A 21,488-nucleotide genomic window follows, 5' to 3' on the forward strand; every position below is an offset into this window, starting at 1 on the left:
CATAAATATAACCTTTTGGGATTATGGTGTAGAGTCTATGGAATTTTGAAGTACCCTTATAGCTATGAATGTAAGTTAGAAATCAACAGCAAAATGTATTATTGGTATTAGTTTTCAGGAAAGAAAAAGTTTAAAGAGCTGGTGATTCTATTAAGAGATGTTATGGCATTTGCTGTACTGTGCAGAGCACACACTAATTGGGATTTTGGGGTTAAGAACTGCACTTTCATACACCAACCACAGTGGAAAGCAGTCCTCACTGAGGTTGGCAGCATTGTGGCTGAGTTACCTCTTTAAATTTACATTATTCTTATGATTTCCAGCAAAGTCTAACAGGAGAAAGTTTTGGAAGTCTGATTGAAATCTATTTTTATCCTTCTGTCCACAGAATCTTGGTTTCTAACAAAATATCATTACTCTGCGTTTGTTCATGAAAGTTGCAGGAATACCTTAAGGGTTTTTTTTTTTAATTCATTTATTTTATGTTTCTGGCTGTTGCTTTTTCCTATTTTCTGGTTTTTTTTTCAGGTTAATTTAAAGTGTGGGGGGTTTTGATAATTTTCTCAAGACAGCAGAACCAAATAGGGAAGGTTTTTTGCCAAATGAGCACACAGTCCTCTGACCAGCTCTAGCCTTAATTTGACATGACTGACTTGATTTTTAATAGATTCTAAAGATCTTTGGCTGCCAATACCATCCTTGTGAGCAGGCAGACACAGAGGAGGTTGACACGTTCCATCTCCCTCTGGGAATGTCAACCCATCCAAAACACTGGTTTTCCTGACCTGGTTCCAGGGTCAGTCCTTGAGCTGAAGCTGAAGCTCCTTCTGGACTTCAGTGGAAGGGAAAAAACAAGCTGCCCCTAAGGCCTTTTGACTGAAAGAGTCAAAAAGATGCTCCTTCGTCAGAAAGCATCAACATTTTTTGATGTTTTCTGACATCAGTTAATGTCAGAAATTACTACCCTGCAAAGTGAACTTTGATTTCTGTGGGTATGGCCAATATCCTGCTGTTCATTGGGCATCCCATGGGCATGTTCCTGAACGTGACAGACCCTTCAGCAGCTCAGGTGTTCCAAAAACTACTATAATCAATAATAAATAGGTATAACTCTTCTGAATATCTGCCAAAGAGCTCAATATGTTCATAATAAGGCCCCAGTCCAGCAAAGAGATTATGCCAAAAACCAACCTGTGCCCTCATGAGCCAGGATATCAAACACACCTCCAAACAGGGGCAGATTTTCAGTCTCATTCCTCAAAATGGAATTATCCAAATCAAAATAATCCCATTTACATAAAAGAAGCTAAATTTGGTCTTGCTTCTTGGTTGTGGTTTTTTTTTTCTTTTCCTATGTGCTTTCCTATCATCTCCACAGGAAAACTTGCTGACATTTTAAAAAGGCCTTTGATTCACAGAGCTTTGATAGTCTTCAAGATGTGGATAAAGGATATTTTGCTCATCTCCTTAGGAGTGTCTGCAGCTAATTGTGGTAATGAGGGAGCAGAGCTGTTCATGTGGAGAGGTAACAGTGCACTTGGGTAGCTGAAGTTTGAGAACTTCAGACCTAAGGACTAAATAATATGACTGGACCATCAGCTGGGGGATAAGTTGTTCTTAGCAAGTGCACCTGTCAGTGCAGCAATGGCAGGGGTCAAAAGGGGTGTGAATCATGTTGGTATCAACATTATTCTTTTTTGTTGAACTTAAAACTGAAAAATTTAACAAATATATGTTAAAAATATCTACAAAATGTCTATTTTAAGTCTGTGGAGCACACAGCAGGTTACACTGAGAGAGCCCAGGACACACAGTGTGTGCCCTTTATCAGTAGGTGCTGGATGAGGACAGGGGAATGCATTGCTGGAAAGGACTCTGTGCTTCAAACTTGGTTAGACGAGTCTTAGACAGACCAGAGAAATTCAGCATTTTAGTCATTCAAACCCAGCAGCCCAAAGAGGATGGGCTGTCTAATTTCTTGCCTTTAAAACCTGGAGGAAAAGTCTTTGATTTGGAAAACCGAATTCATAGTCCCATTTCTTGATTTACCACTTTGTGCTTCTAAAAACCTTCCTGAGCCAGTCGCAGATAACTCCTCTTCTGATGAATTTGCTTTGAAAAAGCATCCCATTTCAAATATGTTTCTTTCTTTCACTCTGCTGCTTGGCTAATGCCTCCCTCTCAGTCTAACTAGAGGGTGATTCATCACTGAGACATCCTATGGTTGACTGTAAATACGAAAGAAAAAGGTTATCAGCTTTCTTCTTTTGTTGGTGTGATTGCCGTTCATCATCAGGAGTGAAACCGGGAGCGAGAGGTTCAGCCGGGGAGAGGAAGAGAGGAATGACAAATCCCTGGAAGAGAAGGAAGCCAGAAAGACAGTGCTGTTCACTTTGAGCTCAGAAAGGATGATGCTGTTCCCAGACAGGCCCTTGAGCGGAAGCATTTATCTGTCTGATTTTTGGGAGAGTGAAAAGTAGATGAATTCTCATCTCCCACAGACATAAAACAAAGCTTTGGAACATCCAGCTTGTAAATAAAAGGGAAAGTAACCCGTCTGGTAATACACCAACTTAGCAACTTCAGGGTGTTTCTGGTGCTCTTCTCCCAGATCCTTTTTTTTTTGTCTCCTCATCTCTGGAACACAGCTACTATTTTTATATTCCTCTCGTGTTTTTCTCTTACGCAAAAGCCTGTGATCAACCTGTTTACCCATGAAACCACCCTTGTCTCGGAGCACAGTCATATTCCTTCCTCACAGAGCCCTTAAATGGGATTCTTCTCTCTTGTTCTCCTGCAACACTTGCCATGGTACCCAGTATTTGAGAGACTCAGCACTGTGTGATGGACAGCCTTGTGCTCTCTTTCCAGTTTCTACGTCATCCTTCAAAATGCTTTCCTAAACCTGGCGAGGTGTTTGGTGAACAGACCCTTAAACTCCACTGCCTACAAGCAGATATGATGCCAGTCAGGAGATGGCCTTTAGGCTGAGGTCTTGTTGATGCAGAATTTCCTCTGAGATCCATGGAAAAAAGGGCTCTTTTTATCGTCTTGTTGCTCTCTTATATTAACTTTAATTTGTGTCAGTTGGTGGAAATTTTGATGCTTAGTCAAGAAGTTATTAAATATTAAGAAGTACTATAAGCACTAAACATGCAGCCAGTGGGGGGAAAAGAGCCACAGGACAGTGAAACTTAAACTGCAGGATATTTTTGTGTCAGTTTTGAAATAGTTTGAGCTCTACACAGAATCTCTTCCCATGGGGGTTCTGTTTGCTGGCCATTTGTTAGTGTTTGCACCAGACTGAAAAATCTTATCTTGTAGGAAACCCAAGCTTTCAGATTACACCGTATCTTTTCAAAGGTTTGAATCCAGTCACACAGGGCATCTTTTCATCTCTCTTTGCCTTTATAAACTTCATCATGAGGCCAAGGAGCAAGTAGTTGTCTTAGCTTGAAAAACACTGAGTGTAATTCTTGGAAAAGCTGCAGCCTGATAGAAACGGAAACGAGTTGAGTCACAAAGTAACCTGAAATCTTTACTCAAACCCTCGTGTTGCCAGTGAAGATGTGAGGCTCAGCCTGTTAACAGGCGACAGAAGTCACTGAATTTAGCTTTCCTTCACAGAAATGTTATGTAGTCATTTCTGTCTCAAGCACTGGGACAGGGTGCCCAAGGGAAGGGGTTGAGTCACCATCCTCGTGGGGGATTTAACAGATGTGTCGATGTGGCACTTGGGGACATGGTTTGGTGATGGGGGGACAGGTGGGCTCAGTGACCTTAAAGGTCTTTTCCAACCTAAATGGTTCTACGTTGGATATAAAATGAAAAAAAACCCAAAAGACTAAACACTAAATCTGAATGGAATATATCTAATAATTTAAATAATACATGCCATTTGGAACATGAAAGAGTGGGTCACTGAAATTCCTTCTTTCATTTCGTAGTGTTTAAGACAGTTAATTCCAGAAGTCTCCTTAATTCCTTAGGAAAAACCAAGTTCTCATTTTTAGTTTTATCTAAAATCCACGAAAATCACAGAGAATCTCTCTGCTGAGGCCAGTGGCCTCTGGACAGATTGTGTTATTCTGACAAGCAACACAGCTTGTGTGTGCTTAACTTCTGAGGCAGAAATCCTGGAAATAGGAATGTGCAGCCATCAGCTGGACAGCTCTTAGTCTGTGCAGTACCAAAACAGAGCTCAAAGGCTTTGAAGGATTTACAGCAGTGATTTTCTTTTTATTCTGGGTTAATAACTTTGAATATTTTAATGAGTAATTAAGCGGATCAGAAACAAGTGCCATCGTGTTAAAAGCGCTCAACACAACATAAAATTTTCGAAATTGAAGTGTTTGCAAAAATAATCACCTCTTTTGGGGTAAGTATTTGTGAAAGGTTTGTAATTCTTTCCTCATCTATTTACCTGCAGGATCCAAAGCTGCGCGAGCTGCTGGACGCTGGGAACGCGGGAGGCCGGCTGGAAAATCGGATGATCACTGTGGTCTATGGGCCAGACCTGGTCAATATATCCTACTTGAACCTGGTGGCATTCCAGGAGGATATAGCAAAGGTAACACACACTCCTCTGTCATGTAAAGTTAATGTTTTGAGATCTGGATAAATGACAGGAACGTGGCAATTGCTATGAAATGAACCTCAGTTCTGTCTAGACTTGTGCTACTCAGTTCCCAAGAAGAAATGCACAGTCTTTTTTTTTTTTTTCCCCAGGAGTTTATTCAGCAAGGTCAGGCCCCAAAATGTGTGCTCATCTTCATAACGTTGCCCCTAGAACCCAACTAATCCTTGGGAAAATAACAGCACACAAATTTCCACTGATGTTACACCATGACTCTCCCAACACACATCAGTACATTTCAGTAATTATCCCCCTGTTCTAAGTGTGTGCAGATTGCGGATCATCTGTAGGAACAGAGTAGGTAAATGGTTGACTTTTGGAGGTTGGCCTGTGCCAGGGTGGTGGGAACCTGCAGCTCTCCCTTGTGCACTCAGGAGTGTCAGGAATCAGGCACCTTGTTTGTCTTGGAGCACCAACAGGAACGTTCATGTGTGGAAGGTCAGTTTTAAGCACCACATTTTGCCCACTGATAGCCCTTGATAAGGATTGTGTAGTTAACATCACTGCCTTGGCAAAGCATTTTTTCCATGCAGGTATCCAGTTCCTTCATTTCTGTCCAACACACCACATAAAACACAGCTGTGTGTGCCAAGCAAGTTACAATTCATATTAGTACATGGTTTGAGGTTGGTTTTTTTTTCTCCTTCTTCCACTTTCTATATGTTTCTGTACAATTTGCTGAAGTGGGAGCTCTTTGCTTTATCTATTTCAAACTGACATTCAGAATCTGCTCCTATTTCCACTTCCACTCATGTGGGTACACTCTGATGCCAGCCCCCAGATAACCATGCACAGAACACACTTCCATATGTGCATTTTTGCACCCTTGAGTTCACTAGATTGTGCTAAAAAGAAAGACTCTCTGTAGCCTGCTGCGATTTAACAACAGTGGGGAGTTATTTTGTCATCTCACAGGCAACAAGGATTGTTAAACCAGGTGCCAAAAGGTCATAGTGTGAAAGCCTTCAACTAGGGGAGGATATTTGTGCTTGCCAAGTTTCTATCTCTGCCAATCTTCTTTAGCCAGTTGATCAGCTTGGTAAAAAAAAAAACATTTTCAGTCTTCCTGTGATACGAAAGAATAGAAACCAAATGAGTTTGTGGTGGTCCATGGGCAGCTGAGTGGGAAGTGCTGTCCTCAGGCTTGGAAATGCACAGCTACACTCTGCAGGGGTGGGTGAGGAATCCTGACACTGCAAATGGTGGAAACAGCTCTGCAGGGAAAGAAAAAGGAGCTAAGTTTATCATAGGAAACAAAAAAGGTATGCTGAAGCTTTTCCAGCAGGAATTGTTAGCCCTTATCAGGGAGCAGGGAAAATAACCCAAATCAGAAGTTGTATGTCCTCCTCCTGCACCTTCCTGGCCAGCCCCCAGTCAGTGAACCATAATCTGTTTGCCAGAACAGCCCAGAAATTGGTGTTCTAGGACTGTTTTCTATTTGAGAATGGAACCTTAAAATACAATAGATAAAATCATGTTTAGTAAAAACTTGGCTGCTCTAAGTCTTGAGTAACTCCTGAGAGTCTAAGTCTTGCTTTTCATTTGTAAAGGCAGGAGAGCAAATAAGTGAATATTTGATCAGTTGGGCACTGTGGCCTGGGGGTGCAGTTTTCAAAGCATTGCAGATTAGTTGTGCTTGCTTTGAGGTCATGTTCAATATCCTGACTGTCTGAATGGAAACAGTTTTGAGCACTGTTGAATGCAGCTAAAAATTCCTCTTTTTTAACCCATCTTCCAACATCAGATGAGCCAGACCACAGGCTCTGGTCCTTATTGTCTCCCAGAGAAGCTGCAATAAATAAGCACATCAGGCACAAATCATCCCTCCAGGGGGCTCTGGGAAGGAATGTCAGTACAAGATGTTTTCAATGCCACACGTCAAATTTTGACCCTTCCTCCTTCTGATGTTCCAGGGAAAGCAAGTGCCAGTGGAAGTCTCCCTCACCTTTCCTTTTCAGTGCATGAATATTTTGTTTTGTTAACCCTGCATCTGTAGTATCTTATTTTTCAGGTTGTGTGGCTGATGTTGACCAGGCAAAGTAAACTATAGTGATCTTAGCGAGGCAGTTGAAATTATTCAGTTATGGGGTTTTTTTCCCTCTGCAGAGGGCTTCCCTTTCTGCTACAAACTGCCACATCCACTGGCCAAATTATGGGAAAATTAGGAAAATACGAGTCTTGGGTTATTCAACTTTCCTCAGGTGCACTAGATGGGTAGAAATGAGAATGTACTGGCACAGGGTTTATTTGTGAGCATCCACACAGTTCTGCAGAAGCCAGGATAAAGACAGAGCTTTATTCTCAAACCCTGTTCTGAGCAGGTGCTCTTTTTCACTATCTCCTCTACAGTATTCCATTCTCTTCCCAAATCTAGTGGCTTTTTTCTCGTTTTTCTCAATCTCTTTCCTCCTCTTCTGTGCCTCTCCTGCCAACCCTGTTCTTGCTGCATGGCCAGTCCTGGCCGTACAGACCCCTCTCTGGAGCCCAGGGAAATCTGTTTCTCCTCGGTTTGATAAGCTTTGGATAAAATCCATCCCTAAGAGCTGATGAATTCCTCCATGAGTAAAATGGTGCCATCAAAGATGATTCACCAGTCACACTGTACTGCGCTTTCCAGCACACATCTTTATTTTTCTGGCTTCCCCAGAGCTCGATCAGTATAATAAAATGCTGAAGCAAACCGTATAAATTCACATCCATTTGATATGGGGGTTTTTAAAATAAAATTCCTAAGTGAAAGTGTAGAATTTCATCAGCTTGCTTTGTTAACCTCCCACCAAAAAGAAATGTGAGAGGAACATTGCCTTCACACATAGTCAGTTCTGATTTGAGGGAAGTGTTCTCAGGACTCTCTGCTGTCTTGTCTTATGAGAAAGGTCTCCTCTCTTCTGTTGTGCTCCGTGTCTTGGTTGGTATCCTGATGCCTGCAATGGAAGAGAGGAATCACTTCCCTGAGCAACACAGTGAACTGCTGCTTATATTCTACCTGCCAAAGCACAGAGCAGAGAAAGAACTCCTTAGTGAAGCTCACGGGGATGATATAAAATGAATTAACAGGATGTAACCAAGAGGGGGTCAAGTTCAGGGAGCTCTTAATATGTTGGATGTGACTTGCTTGGAGTTGGATATCAGAAGGTTGGGTCCTTCCACTGCCACACGGGATCAGAGCCTGGGTTTGTTGCCACTAGTGCAGTCCTGTTACAAAAAAACCCCGGATTTGTGTTTTCCTTTTGTGTTGCATCTGTCCAGGCGTCCCCTGCAGTGATCCAGGGGCTGTCACAACCTCTCTGCTCTAGGCTGTTTTCTTCCCACACACAGCAGCCCCTACCCAGTGCTCTCCCCGAGCGCTGCCTTCTGGAATCGCTGCTGCAGAGAGAGCATCATTCCTGCAGTTTGAGGATGGGCTTTGGAATTGCTGCTGCAGAGAGAGCATCATTCCTGCAGTTTGAGGATGGGCTTTGCTCTCTGCCGTGCAGCAAAGCCAAGGAAACGGGGCCATTTGGTAGCTAAAGCAGCAAGACACATCTTGGCTCAGAGCTTGATCCAAGCCCATCAAAGGCAATCCCAAGCATCTCCTTTATTTCTTCGGCTCTGTGCTCGAGGCTCTGGTTTCCTCTCCTGCCGAGGGTTCCCTGGAAAGGTGATGTGGCCCTTGGCAGATTTGGCTGTGGCTCTGGGGTGGCTGGAATGAAGACCCTGAAATGGGAGAGACAATGAGCAAGTGTTGCTTGTGACCTGTTGACTTGGCTCAGCCTGCAGGTAGCCCTTGGAATGTTTGGGAAGAGCGATGCGAGCACTTTAAAGAGCCAGGAAAAGCCAGGAAAGGGACATGGCAGGACGGTTTATGTAAATATATATATTTATATATAAATAATGCACGTGACAGGCACATAATAAATGAGTTCCTTTTACATTCCTGTCAACAAGCATTCAGACAATGAGAAGGAAGAGCTGGGGTGTGGGATACTCCTGAAGTGCCCCACTCCTGTTTTCTACCAAGTATTTTGGTTTCAAGCCCAGCAGAACCAGCGAGATAAAAGCAAAATCCGTCAAGATCTGTTAAAAGGCAACATATTTTCAGTTTCCAAATAGTATTTTGTGTTACCATTAATCTCTGCAGCCCTTAGTGTCAGAGGGAGAAGTTTGAGCTGCTATTATTAGTGCCTAAACAAAGCAGTGTTTACAAGATGGGCCTATTTTGAGCCTGGAAAAACGAGTTGCCAAGAAGAAAAACAGATGCTGCACTTAATATGCTTTCTGTTCCAAGAGTCACAGCGAAGCAGTTGGGTTGCTCAGGGACCAGACTCCTCCTCCTCTGCTTTCTCACACCCCCGATTTCTTCAAATCAAACCTAAGAAGGAAAAACAATGAAAGAAGGAAAATAGAAGTGGTCATGAGAAGGTTGAGGGGAGGGTTATCTCAGCCACGCTGGTTTGCCTCCAGAACAAGTCTGCTTTTTAGGTAAAACAAGCTCATGAGCTCCGAAGTGATGTAGGAACACTTCTTGCACTGGAAGTCAGTGATATTTATCATTGTCCATTTTTGTCGGAATGAAATCCCTCCCCTTTTTTTTAAAATTTTTTCTCAAGAAAAAGAAAAGCGAAGGAGAAGGGAATACCTCCCAAAGAGTATGAGAGGCTGTGTGGCAATGGGAATTTTGGATTTGGGCTTTTATGAGAGGAAATGCGTTTTTAGTTTTCAAAGGAAACTCAGAAAACTTCGTTAAGTAAAACAGTGTTTGCAAAGGCATTGCTTGTTTTCATCCCTTTATTTTAAAAGGTGAAACGAAGCCAATCCCAAACCACAGTCATGATTAAAGAGGTTTGCAATTAAAGGCTGTAAATAAGCACTGAGTTGGAAAGAAAAAAATGTGCTGAAGTTGTCAATGAAAAGCTGCAGGAGAGACCTGCAGGGGAGGACAAGCAGTGAGAGTCTGAACCTCACATTACAGTCGTGGATCAGCCACGCTGGGAACATGGGAAAGGTCAGGGACCTGAGGGAAGCACTTCAGCAACTTGCACAGATGTGAGAAAAATAAGTCAGGAGAATAAAGGGAGGAAGAGTGAGGGAGAGCCATGGGAAGAGCAGAGCCTGCAGGCAGAGATGGGAAGTTTCTCCTGACAGGTGATCAAAGGGCTGGAACACCTCTCCTGTGGAGACAGGCTGAGAGAGCTGGGGCTGTTCAGCCTGGAGAAGAGAAGGCTCCAGGTGAGACCTTCCAGCACCTTCCAGTACCTAAAGGGGCTACAAGAGAGCTGGAGAGGGACTTTGGACAAAGGTGTGTAGGGATAGGACAATGGGGAATGGCTTTTAACTGCCAGAGGGGAGGGTTAGATCAGATATTGGGAAGAAGCTCTTCCCTGTGAGGGTGTGAGGCTCTGGCACAGGTTGCCCAGAGAAGCTGTGGCTGCCCCATCCCAGGAAGTGCTCAAGGCCAGGCTAGATGGGGCTCTGAGAAACCTGGGATAGTGGAAGGTGTCCCTGCCCACGACAGGGGAGTTGGAACCAGATGCTCTTGGGGGTCCTTTCCAACCCAAACCATTCTGTGATTCCATGGGGTAAAAATAGGGAAAAATAATGTAGCAAGGGATAGGAGCACTGTGTAAGGATTGTAAGCACATTAGGGGAGAAAGAGCTGTTCTCTTTGGAGTTGCATCTTCCTTGCACATCAGAGCAATTGAAAAGTATTCCTACACATTTCTGCTGGTTGGGGTTTTTTTTAAGCTTGTTTTCTCGTGTTGGCTGGTAAGATGTTGGATCAAGTCAGTACTTTAATTTGTAACAGTCTTCATTTTTTTTTTTTTGCAGCACGAGAAAATCGGGTCTCTCCGATGAGGAGGGTTTTAATGAGGCACTTTTTACCGACAGTATAGTTTCTGAAAATATTTTGCCTCGTGCAAGTAAACATCTCAACCAAGCCTCACTTACCCGTGTTTTCCCTTTGTAGGAATGGTCAGATGAAGTGTTCAGTTTGGCAACAAATCTGCTGGCACAGAACATGTCAAGGGACGCGTTTCTGGAAAAAGCGTAAGTGGCCGTCGGGTTCAGTGCCGTGGGCGTTGCTCTTTTCCCTGCGTCTCGTTTTCCTCCTCCTTTGTTAGTCACATTGTCAGCTATTGTTTCTGCTTTGATGGCTCGACACTTCTGTAAACACAGCCGTCCTTTCTTGTGGTTTTAAAAAGCCTACTATCTCAGAGTCATTTAAACAGAAATCTTCTTAGGGTTCTTCTTGCAAACTACTAAATCCTTGCAGGAAAAACAGAATTAAATGCTGTCCTGTATAGCCAAGTTGTAGCTTCAGCTGTAGTATGAAGCTCTCTATTTAAAATGAAGGAATATTCTGGTTTATTTTCCTTTTTCCTGCCATTGATTAATAAAGTGAGAAATACCAGAAGTCCATTTTGCTCAGTCTGATCTCAGGCTGTGCGTGCCTGATTTCATTAGATGCATCTATACTTAATCAAAACTTAACTTTAATCCCATATATTCATTCATAGGTGCCTATTCTGGCAAGGAGGGATGTGTGTGTGTGTGTGTGTGTGTTTTCCTCTCATAAGGTTTGTTGTGGTGCAGCTGAATTCAGCAGAAATTCCTGAGGAAACTTTGCAGGCTGGCTGTGGCTGGAACTACAGCTCTGTGTCTCCAAACACTGTGCCAGCCAATGGTACATCAGGCAAACCAGCTAGAAATGGATGGAAACACTGACATGTTGACAATGGAAAACCTGTTTATCTGAGCAGGTGACTTCCTTCAGCTCCGTAGGTTGTAGATTGTAGGTGAGTTTGGAGAGTGATTTGGTAGAATTTCCTTGCCTCTTACCACCCAAATTCCCAGGTGGCCAGTGGGCTCTGCTGACATGTCTGTAGTGACTGTACCTAAAGGGCCTTTTCCTATCCAATCCAGAGGAGGAACCTGTTATCCCACAGTACAGTGGAGCCTGTCAGATTTGGAGCTATTTTCTGGCAGTTGTTCAGGCAATATTAATTAAAGATGAAGTCACTGGACACATTGCATAGATTCAGTAGCAGGCAAGCATGGCATTCCTGTGTCTTTTCCCACTAATTAATAAGTCACTTGGAAACCATAAGGTTTCTCAGGTCCTCTGCACAGATGCCAAATCAGTCACTTAAGAAATCTCTGACTTTGAAGATTAAATTATTTCCCCATTATAATTATTCTACAAAGCAAAGGGCTGGTTGCAGTCCTATCAGAACCCTTTGGTTGAAACAGAAAACCAGATTGCATTAGAGCAGAGTGAAGGGGTGTTTTCTTTATGGCATTCAGTCCCTTGGAGCGTTGGAGGTGCAATAATAAACAGCAATAATAAACTGCAACACTGCCCAGGGCAGCTGGGAGCACAGGGGGGCTGTGAAGTGGGAACCCAGTGTGACATCCAGAGTTTGTCCTGCTTGGAGTCAGCACTACACCACTGAAATGGGTCCATTCAGCTCCTCCCAACAGGAACATCTCCTAGCAAGCATTTCAACAGCAATAACATGCTTGGTTTTCTTAGGTGGGTGGGGAAACAATGGTGTCCTCTGTGTTGCAAAGAACCTGAGGGGGAAAAAGCTTGGGGGTTTGTGTTTTGTTTTGGGGTTTTTTTGTTGTTTTTCTTTTAGTTTTTCCCCACTTTCTGTTATTTCTGGCTTCTTTGGCTGTAGAGGAAAACTAGAGTGTAGTCCGATTTTTCAAAAAATAGAAGACAAAATGAAAGAAACCTTCTTGAGTTTCTTTATTTTATTCATTCCTTGGCTAACTGCTGTGACTTTTTTGTTTTTAATCCAGCCCAGTACTGGGAAACGGGGCAGAGGGGATAATATTTTTGTTTGGTGACACAGTAGCACGAAACACTTCAGTTTCCAAAAGATGCCCATGGGGAGTCAAGGATTTGTGAAAATGTTCCTATGGGGTATTAGCATGCACTTTGTTTTTGAAGTGGTTGCTAATGGCATTTTCTGTTGTGAAGAAAAGGAAAGTTTATTAGAACCATGCAGTTTTTTCTTTTTCTGGTAGACCAGTGGGCAAAGTGAAAAAGTGGGGGTTTTTAACCAAAAAAAAAAAAATAATCCCCCTAAATATTTAAGTGTTGCCACATTTTTCACCAGATCATGTTACTGCAAGAAAATCATTTGTGGTTTTAATTCTGCTCAAGTGGGAGAGGTGAAGCACTCAAAAAGTTGTGCTCTTCAGAAGCTCATGGTAGGCAGTGAACAGATAGTGGTTGTAGGCCCAGCTGCTTCTCATGGAAGTTCCTGGGTGACTTCTGATTCAACTGATTCAAAGCCTGCTGAAAAATCTGAGCAAAGATAGATCCATCCTCATCCTGCCACCTTAATGAGATGGCAGAGAAGGAGAAGGGGTTTGCTCATTAATGATGTCCCAGCAGGTTTTCATTTTGGGCAGAAGAGCTGAGTGGAACTTGCCACATGAACAGAGCACTGGCACTGAGCTGGGAAGTCAGTGGAGAGGTCCTTTAAAATGATGTAAAACTGAACTGGGATGCTTTTGTCTCCACAGTTACACCAAACTGAAGCTGCAGGTGACTCCAGAGGGGCGCATTCCTCTGAAGAAGTAAGTGCCATTCCCCTGCCTTACCATGGGTAGGCTCTGCTGACTTTTGAGTGTGAATATATGTTTGGGATGAGCACGTGGCCCCTATGTCTGGAATGATGACTTTTTCATGTATTTAGGATGCATCAAAGGGAATGGGTGGTATCACAGTGATGCTCACAATGGCTCTGCTCAGATACCCTTTGGGTGTAGGTTGCCCTTGGGATCTTGAGCAAGACATTCCACTTCTCTGCCCTTGTTCATTCCACTTTTGAAATAAAAAAACCCATAATTTCTTTACCTCAGAGACATGTCGTGAGGGTGAATGGATTCAAACTGCATGTCACTGGGGTGATAGGAAGAGGGCAGGGGTGACTTTCTCCAGTCACTGTCTGCTGTGATAGGGGCTGGTGCGGGGCAGAGTTAAACTCACTGTGAGCACCACTAAACTCTCCTCTGTTACTGAGCAGCCAGCAAATGGAAATAAAGAGCTAAAGGTGTGATAGAGTGGGAAGAGATATTCAGTCTTTAAGCCACATGGGCACGTGAAGGCGTGTTTTTAACCAGTTCTCTCCGTTTTGTCTCCATTTTGCAGCATATACCGCTTGTTCTCCTCTGACAGAAAACGGGTGGAGACGGCGTTAGAAGCCTGTAATCTCCCATCTTCCAGGGTGAGCAGCTGCATTTATTCAGACAAGCATTGCTTGTGTTTGGGGGTGTTTGCTCTCCACTGACAATTTGTTCAAGGCTGATTGTGCTGTGCTGGCTTTGCTGTTGGAAAGGTCCTCAGCAGTGGGTCTGACTTGAAGTTGTGTAGGGACCAGGAGCTCCTGGAAGAGGTATGAATGGAGTAAAAGAAAGGGCAGAGGTTGTGTGACCTGTCCTGGAGAAATCCTATGAGGATATTTTAAGACTCAGCCACTGTTGCCCAGTTTCCACGGCGTGATTTCAGAGCAGTGTTAGCTCAAGGTGTAGCTGACAGTGTAATCTATAGCCTGAGGTGAGTGACTGGTCACACTCACTGTAGCTCATCCAAAAGGTGCATGAAGTAAGTGTTGAAACGCTGTTAATACTGTGGGGATGCAGCCATTGTGTCCTGCTAATCCACGAGCTCTCCTCAGCCCAGAGCACTTGCAGGAGGGTTCCTCACCCTCAAGGCTTTTTTTTTTCCAAAAGGAATGAGCTCTGGAGCAGGTGATTCCAGTTAATGCTGGAGTGCAGATGTCCTTAGTCACAGAATCACAGGATGGGTAAGCTTGGAAGGGACCACAGAGGGTCACCTAGTCCTGCCTCCCTGTTCAAGCAGGGTTCTCCTCACAGATGGAGATTCTCCTCCAAGCAGCTTCCTGCAGGATAATTCCTACATTAAGGAGTCCAAGAGGTGGGACAGAACTGGTCTGTCAGGAGAACCTGCATCTCCTGATCCCTTTGCTCTTGTAGAGAACTCTGTGCTATGAGGTTTCCTGGATGTTTGCTTCCCCAGTTGTTAAATAAAGACAATTCCTACAGCTCCAGAAGAACAATGGAGCAAAATCTTCACAAGCCAGACCTCAGATTCCACTTACAATGAGACCTTCCTTCATATGTGTGGGAGCTTAATTCCATAAAATTCCAAGGAATGTTTGCAAAGTAGGTATAGAAGATCATAATCATCTTATCTGCAGTTAGGTTGAGAGGTTTAGAAACGTGGAAAGAATACTTTTAAAGATGGGTTTTCATTTAATTGTTAGCAAACGAGATATGCAAGAAAACCCCCGAGGCACTGCATTTAAATCAGTTGGTTTATTACTTCTGTTTATTACATATCTCTGAAAAGAAAATCTAAATATCACTGGAGGCCTTGAAAGAAACCGCAGCCTTTTTGTGCTATTTGTTTAAGCAGGGCCAGTTTCACATACACGTTGCTGGCTACTTGTTGCTGGGATACCATCTCGAAAATTATTCACAGCATAAAGTAGATCTTTCCTTTGGTTGGGACAAAAGAGAAACACTCTGCATGCACCAAAGAAAACTGTGCTGTTGATCATCTTTGAAAAATATTGTAGAAGTGTGAAACTGGATCTCATGGGGATGATGGAATAGAAGAAAATCAGAACTTCAACTACGGCTCTTTTCCTTTGGGCTCCTGTTTGTTTGAACAAGTAAAGTTTTGACTTCCAGCTCTTTTGCCCTATTGTGCTGCGGGACAATAAAGCCTTGGAAGAACTGTGGACTCCAGCAGCATGAAAGATGTGGATATCAGGGGGTTTTGCTTTTCGTGAAGGGGCATTGCTTTTTGTTATGGTTGGTTATTTTTGCTTGTTTTGGTTTTGTTTAAAAGTGCCTTAAATAGAATTTGAAGAGCTTTATTTTAGCTGCCTTTTTGGCTGCGAAGGCTGGTTTCTGCCTTGCAGTTAGTGTAGAGGTTCACAATGAAGCACCAGTGAGCTTGACTGTTAAAATAAAATAACCTCCTATTGAGTCCTGTCTGTGCAAATAATCGGAATTAGCTCTCAAACATGTAGGAGACTGGATACAGATGTTGTTATAAAAGCAGGCAGGTTACCAGACAAATCATAAATCAACAGTGCTTGAAATGAGTGGAGAGTCTTAATCACAGGATAAAATTGAATGCCAGTGTTAAGGAAAGCTGGAAATGAGGGATGCTTTCATGTGGTGCTGCTGCAAGTTTGTGCTTTGTTCATTGGTCTCAAAAAGGAGAGGAGCCCATAAGGTGTGTGGGTGGTTCCTCTGAAACGTGGATGGCTCAGACCAGGCTGAGGAAGGGGGCAGCGTATTTTAATCCCTCTCTCGGCAGATGGGCTTTGGGAATCCAAATATAGTTGCCTGAGGTTGTGCCTGGGGTGGCAAAAGCTCTCATCTCCCATCTAGATAATTGTGGTTTGTAGCCCCCGCTGATGATGGTGCTGGTAGGAAACAGTTTTTAAAACTATCTGTACTTACGCCTGAAGACTTCGTGTTGGTTTTCCTCTTTGTCGTAGGTTTTTGGAGATACAGGGAGGGAAACTGAGGGATGTTTTCTTAATTGGAACTGAGTGGCAAATCAAAGCTTGGATCTCAGGTTATTGGAGGAGACCTACATTTGTTCAGCTGAGCACCTTCAAAACCCCAGTAAAGGAAAACATACAGTAGGTTGATTGGAGACTGTAGTTCTGTGGTAATTAGAGAATCAATGTTTAAAATGCCCTGGCTGAGGGTTATAGGCAGAGGGGACAGGGGAGAGTGGGGTGCCAGCTTTAACAAGAAAATTCCCAAGCTTTGAGAATCCTGGACTCTGGGAAAATACAGGTCTCGACAGTCCAACCCTCAGCCGAAAGCAGCACAGGACAAAACCCTCTGGAGCCTCTCTGGGTTTCACAGCTGACAGGAGACAAAGTGCCCCCTGTGCCATTCCTTTATTTATTTTATCCTAAAGCAGGAACAATTGAGAAAAGTTTCCTTCCGTCCGGCAAAGGCTTGAACCGATGCTTCCTGTTCCCTTGGCAACGGCGTTGGACAGGCAGAATAAATACAAGCACTGATTTCCCCGTGAGCAGCTTCGCCTCTGACACAGCCAGGGTCCACTGGTGTGGAAAGCAAACAGCTTTGTGTCCAAGTTACCATTTTCCTTCTCCAGTCATCAGATTTGGGCAGGTTTTGGAGCTGTGGAGAGGTATCACGTGGGCCCATGTCATAGCTTTGGATTAAGGATGCTCCAGCTTCATGCAAAGGATTTTTCGAGTCTCTCCAGTTAATAACAGCAATTCAGGTTTTTTTCACAGAAAAATATAATGAGGATGATGAAAGTGTCATCCAGAAGCAGGACTAAATTTAAATTTTTCTAAATTTTAGAAAATGTCAGAAAAAAAACCCCTGACATGTCTTCTATTAGGAGAACATTTTTATTGGTTCCTGCATAAGAACTGTGATTGCCAAATGTGTTACACTGAGAGTTTAGGACAAAGACGTATGGAAAAGCTGCGCTGTGTGAGTCTTGCCCAGAATTGTGGCATCTTGGACGTGTGTGTTGGTAATGACTCAGTGACCCACGTTGTTCCCCAGTCCTGTGAAAGCTTTGGAAAGCTGAGTGATGTCCTCTGTAATGCTGCTGTTTCCCTCGCTGAAGCACTTGGGCTCAGCACCACTGCCCAGTCACCTCACTCTTCCTTGGGACCAGTATATTTATTTATGCTCCAGATAAGGGGTTAGATGGGGAGATGTCCCTTCCTCTTCCTTCACAGGTGCTCAGAGACAGAGAGAACTGTGCCTTATGGAAGCTGACAGAAGTGTTTGGATGTTTTTTTAAACATGTACCCTCTAAGCTGCTCTGTTATTCAGGGGGATTTATTATTCTGCAGAATCTGGGCTCCTTTTGATTTCTTTCCTGCAACCTAGAGAAGCCAAATAGTGAGTGATCTGTTTACAAAGAATGTATAAAAGTGCTGTATCTCTCTTTCACTCTCTTTTCCCCCCATTTCACAGAATGATTCAATCCCTCAAGACGACTTCACGCCAGAAGTGTACAGAGTGTTCTTAAACAACCTCTGCCCTCGGCCTGAGATCGACCACATCTTCTCAGAGTTGTAAGAAAACACACTCATTTATTTATATGTTTACTTATTTTCCCCATTCACAGATTTTCTGGGCTGGGTGTGGTAATCAGGTTATTTAGACTATGGCTTGCCAGTAACAGATTTAATTGTCAAGCAGGGCTGTTATTTAACCTTGGATTCCTTCTCTCCCAAGCTTTTGCCTCCATATCTAATGGCTGGAGTTCTGAAGAATTTGTTCCTAGAGGAGCAGAACTGCCAGGTCTTGGGTTTTTTCACATGGATCAGGGTCATTTAGGCTTCCAAGAAAATAAAGGAAGAAAAGTAATAAGCAGTAACACCAGGCAATAGGCACGAGAATACGTATAATCACTCCCAAAAGCTTAATTAAGAGTTGCAAAAAAAAAAAAGCAGTAACTTCTAGGATTTGTGTATCATGAATTCTCACCATGAAATTAAATTAGCAGCTGGTTGCAGCTGATTTCATCCGTTCTGTGACAAACTCTGTGACTTGCGGTGCTTTACCCCTCACAGCAAATCCGGGCACTTCCCAGTTCCAGCACATCCTGGTCAATGGAGTCGGAACGTGAAGCAATAGGAGAGAAAGGCAATTTCCCAAACACATCCCAAGACCACCAAAGCAATTACTGGATGTTTTTGCAGCGCTGCTGCCCTGACACTGTGCCGTCGGGCTTGTCTTCTCTGCAGCTGAGGTTTTGGAGGAGCACAGCCCTGTCCTAGTTTGCTCCCGCTGAACCCGGGGCAGGCTCTCCATTCCTCTCTGCCAGAGCAGAAATAGGCCAGGCCTGGGTGCTGCAGAGACAACCCCGGGCACATCACCTGGCCTGGAGGCTTCCTGGGTCTCCAGCTGGGTACAGCTTGTACCCAGCTCTGCTCTTTTTACTGCCTCTCTAAATAGGCATCTTTTTGTTTGCTTTGCAAAGTGCCTCACGGGTTTTTAGCAGGTCTGTAATAAAAAAGACCCAAACAAATCCTGGAATAATGAAACCAAGGTTGCTGTCATTCAGCGTTAAACCCAAATAGTTGGGTCAGGAAGGAGTGTTTGTGGCCAGCTCTCGATTGAATTCGACATCCTTTTCTCTTTTACTGTTTTAAATAGCTGATTTCCAGGAATTCAGGGGAATGAAAGGCTTTTAGCATTGCTCTAAGTCTTCCCATTGATGTCAGTAATGCTGAAGGTTTTTAAAGATCCTCCTCCTGCAAGTTTGATGGAGAGTCTTTGTCGTTACATGCTGGCAAAGTAAATTAGCCCAGAGACACAGCGGGAGGATGTTTTTGTTGTTTGATACTTTGAATCTTGTTTCAGTTTCCCTGGGAAGTTTCAGAACATTGAACAAGATTTCAAGGAAATGTGTTTTGATGCCTTTGCTGTTGCTTTAATTTTTCTCCAGCGGTGCCAAGAGCAAACCATACCTTACTGTTGATCAGATGATGGAGTTTATAAATTTGAAGCAGCGTGACCCACGATTAAACGAGATCCTTTATCCACCCCTGAAACAAGAACAAGTTCAGGTGCTGATTGAGAAGTATGAACCCAACAGCAACCTAGCAAAGAAAGGTCAGTGCTTTTTATACTCTTGCTGTACTTGGATTCTGATTTCAAACAGTAACCCAGTTATCCTACAGCACATGCTGTAGAATAATTTGTTTAGAAATCCAATTGCATTTCCAACTGTCTGTGGTTTGGATCATACAAGCCTAGGAGACATCATGTGGTGTGTTTAGGTGTGTTTTTTGGTTGGGTTGAGTTTAGAAAGGATGGGGCTGGTTTCAGTATTTGCTTTCCAGTGTACATCATTGATAGAACAGTTGCCCTGATATGTGAAGTTCAGCAGAAGCCTTGCTGTCACGTGGCTGTTTACCAGCAGCTGAAATGCAAAACTGAAAGAAGAAATCAGGGACAGTGAAACTAAGCACATGATAATGCTGTAATTTAATCACAGTATTAAGTCTAGCCCTCTGCTTTTGGATGAAGTGATGTACAAAGTGGGATGTGAGATCAGCTCAGTGGATTCTGTGCTGTAATTCCCTCTTGAACATCTCAGGTGTTGTCAGGGATTAACTGGGCGTTTCGCCAAGACCAGTGAGAGAACTCCTGCTCAAATCTCTGCAGATTTTTGCTACCACCACAAGTCTTAAAATAGCATTCAGTTTGTGTCTGCATCCTGTTTTATCCCAACCCACATATCCTAATGGTTACCCCAGCTTTTAATGTGGTCGCACCTTAGAAATTTTAGGGCCTTGGGAATATCCTGCAGAACGGGTCTAACATGAAAAAAAATGGTTTGGCCCAGAGACTGTGGATCCAGAGGCCACACAAAGACGTCTTTCCCAAAAGTCTTGAAGTTCCCTGAAGGCACTCCAGCCGCTCTCCCTGGAAGCCTTCTGACCTTGGCGTCTTCCTGAAGGAATCCTAGAGCTCTCGATGCCATGGTCAGTGTTGTCTCTCAGACACTTCTGATTTTTCTCATAAGGCTTCTTATTTCTTCTACTTCAGTCAAACTTAGTGTTCCCAGAGGTTTTGCTGGAGGGTTAAATCCTGCTTCTTTATGGCATTCATGCAAACTTGTCTTTTGACGTCAGTAGGAACACGAGTAAATGAAAACACGTTCTGACCTCCTTTCTCATCTGGGCAAATATTAGAAGAGTCCTCTGTGCTTACCTTGTTTCACATCAGCGACAGCAAAGTCTGTTACCTAAAAGATCATTCTTCTTACCCAAATATTGGCACTTCATATAAACCAAATAAAGGGTTTATTAGAAGGAGGTGTGCTAACAGAACACTGGAGTCAAAATGAAATCACCCTCTGACTAGCAATAAGGAGGAACTGAATTTAACAAGGGAAAGGCAAGTCATAGAGAGTTAATTCCTTTTGTGGGATTGTGGGGGTTTTTTTCCCCCCTCTTCAAACTTGTGCTCTGAGGTCCAGCTGGCACAGCCTGAGAGCCACCTCTGTGCTGAAGACGCCACCTCATATAACACCCTGTCTGGCAGCCGAGCTGTAGCAATTGGCACATGCTCCAGTGCAAATCTCCCAAGCTTACTGCCTTAAAATGACAGGAATTGGCTAATCAGGAATGACATGGGGACACAATATTTTCTGTACATCTGCTCCGAGCTGGGAATGCAATTCGCTGTATATTAAATGAAGTGTAGGTGTGCGCTCAGTCCTACACTCGTGGAATAATTGCCAAAAAAGTGCTCCGTGTCTATAAAATGTCACCAAAATGTAACTGGATATTTAAAATAATTATTTAACCTCTTAATATGGTGTTCTCTAAAATGGGTTGTCACTCAGGCTTTCTGCTGTCAGAAAGGACAATTCCCAAGGTTGTTGAAGTGGAATTTCCGGGGAGTTCTTGGCTGGAACCTGGAACACAGGTACCAGGGAAACTTCTGAGAGTGTGGTGCATGTGCTTCTTAGCAAAGAAAATTTTATGCATTGGAAAGTTCTCTTAAATGAAAGTAGGGATTTTCCCTTGAGAACACAAATCCAAATTCATAAAATGGAAACAATGTGCCTTTGTACAGCACCTGAGTCCTTGCTGCCCATACCCTGTGTGGACGGTTCTGGACCTTCAGTTGTCTGGTGGCTATTCTTTCCAATTTCCTGTCTGAGTTCATTATCTGTGCACAACCACTGTACAACAATATTCTCCTTTAATTATTCTCTCATAGCTAATTAAATGAATTTCTAGTGACCAGTTGTACTGTGTGTCAGCTTTCACAGCGCTGTTCAGATTCTTTTGAC

At 43.4% G+C, this 21,488-nt stretch overlaps 1 protein-coding gene across 3 annotated transcripts in view; it reads left to right on the top strand.

Moving 5' to 3' along the window:
- PLCB1 (phospholipase C beta 1) overlaps window positions 1–21,488 on the top strand; it is a 334,660-nt gene that overhangs the window by 194,292 nt on the left and 118,880 nt on the right. For all 3 annotated transcript variants that reach the window (XM_064647501.1, XM_064647499.1, XM_064647502.1), the window contains exons 4-9: window positions 4,430–4,570; window positions 10,584–10,663; window positions 13,154–13,207; window positions 13,782–13,857; window positions 17,648–17,748; window positions 19,128–19,294. In XM_064647501.1, coding sequence (XP_064503571.1) covers window positions 4,430–4,570; window positions 10,584–10,663; window positions 13,154–13,207; window positions 13,782–13,857; window positions 17,648–17,748; window positions 19,128–19,294 — 619 coding nt within the window. The remainder of the gene's footprint in view (window positions 1–4,429; window positions 4,571–10,583; window positions 10,664–13,153; window positions 13,208–13,781; window positions 13,858–17,647; window positions 17,749–19,127; window positions 19,295–21,488) is intronic.

The sequence above is a fragment of the Pseudopipra pipra genome, chromosome 3 (assembly GCF_036250125.1).
Source record: "Pseudopipra pipra isolate bDixPip1 chromosome 3, bDixPip1.hap1, whole genome shotgun sequence".
Classification (NCBI taxonomy): Eukaryota; Metazoa; Chordata; class Aves; order Passeriformes; family Pipridae; genus Pseudopipra; species Pseudopipra pipra.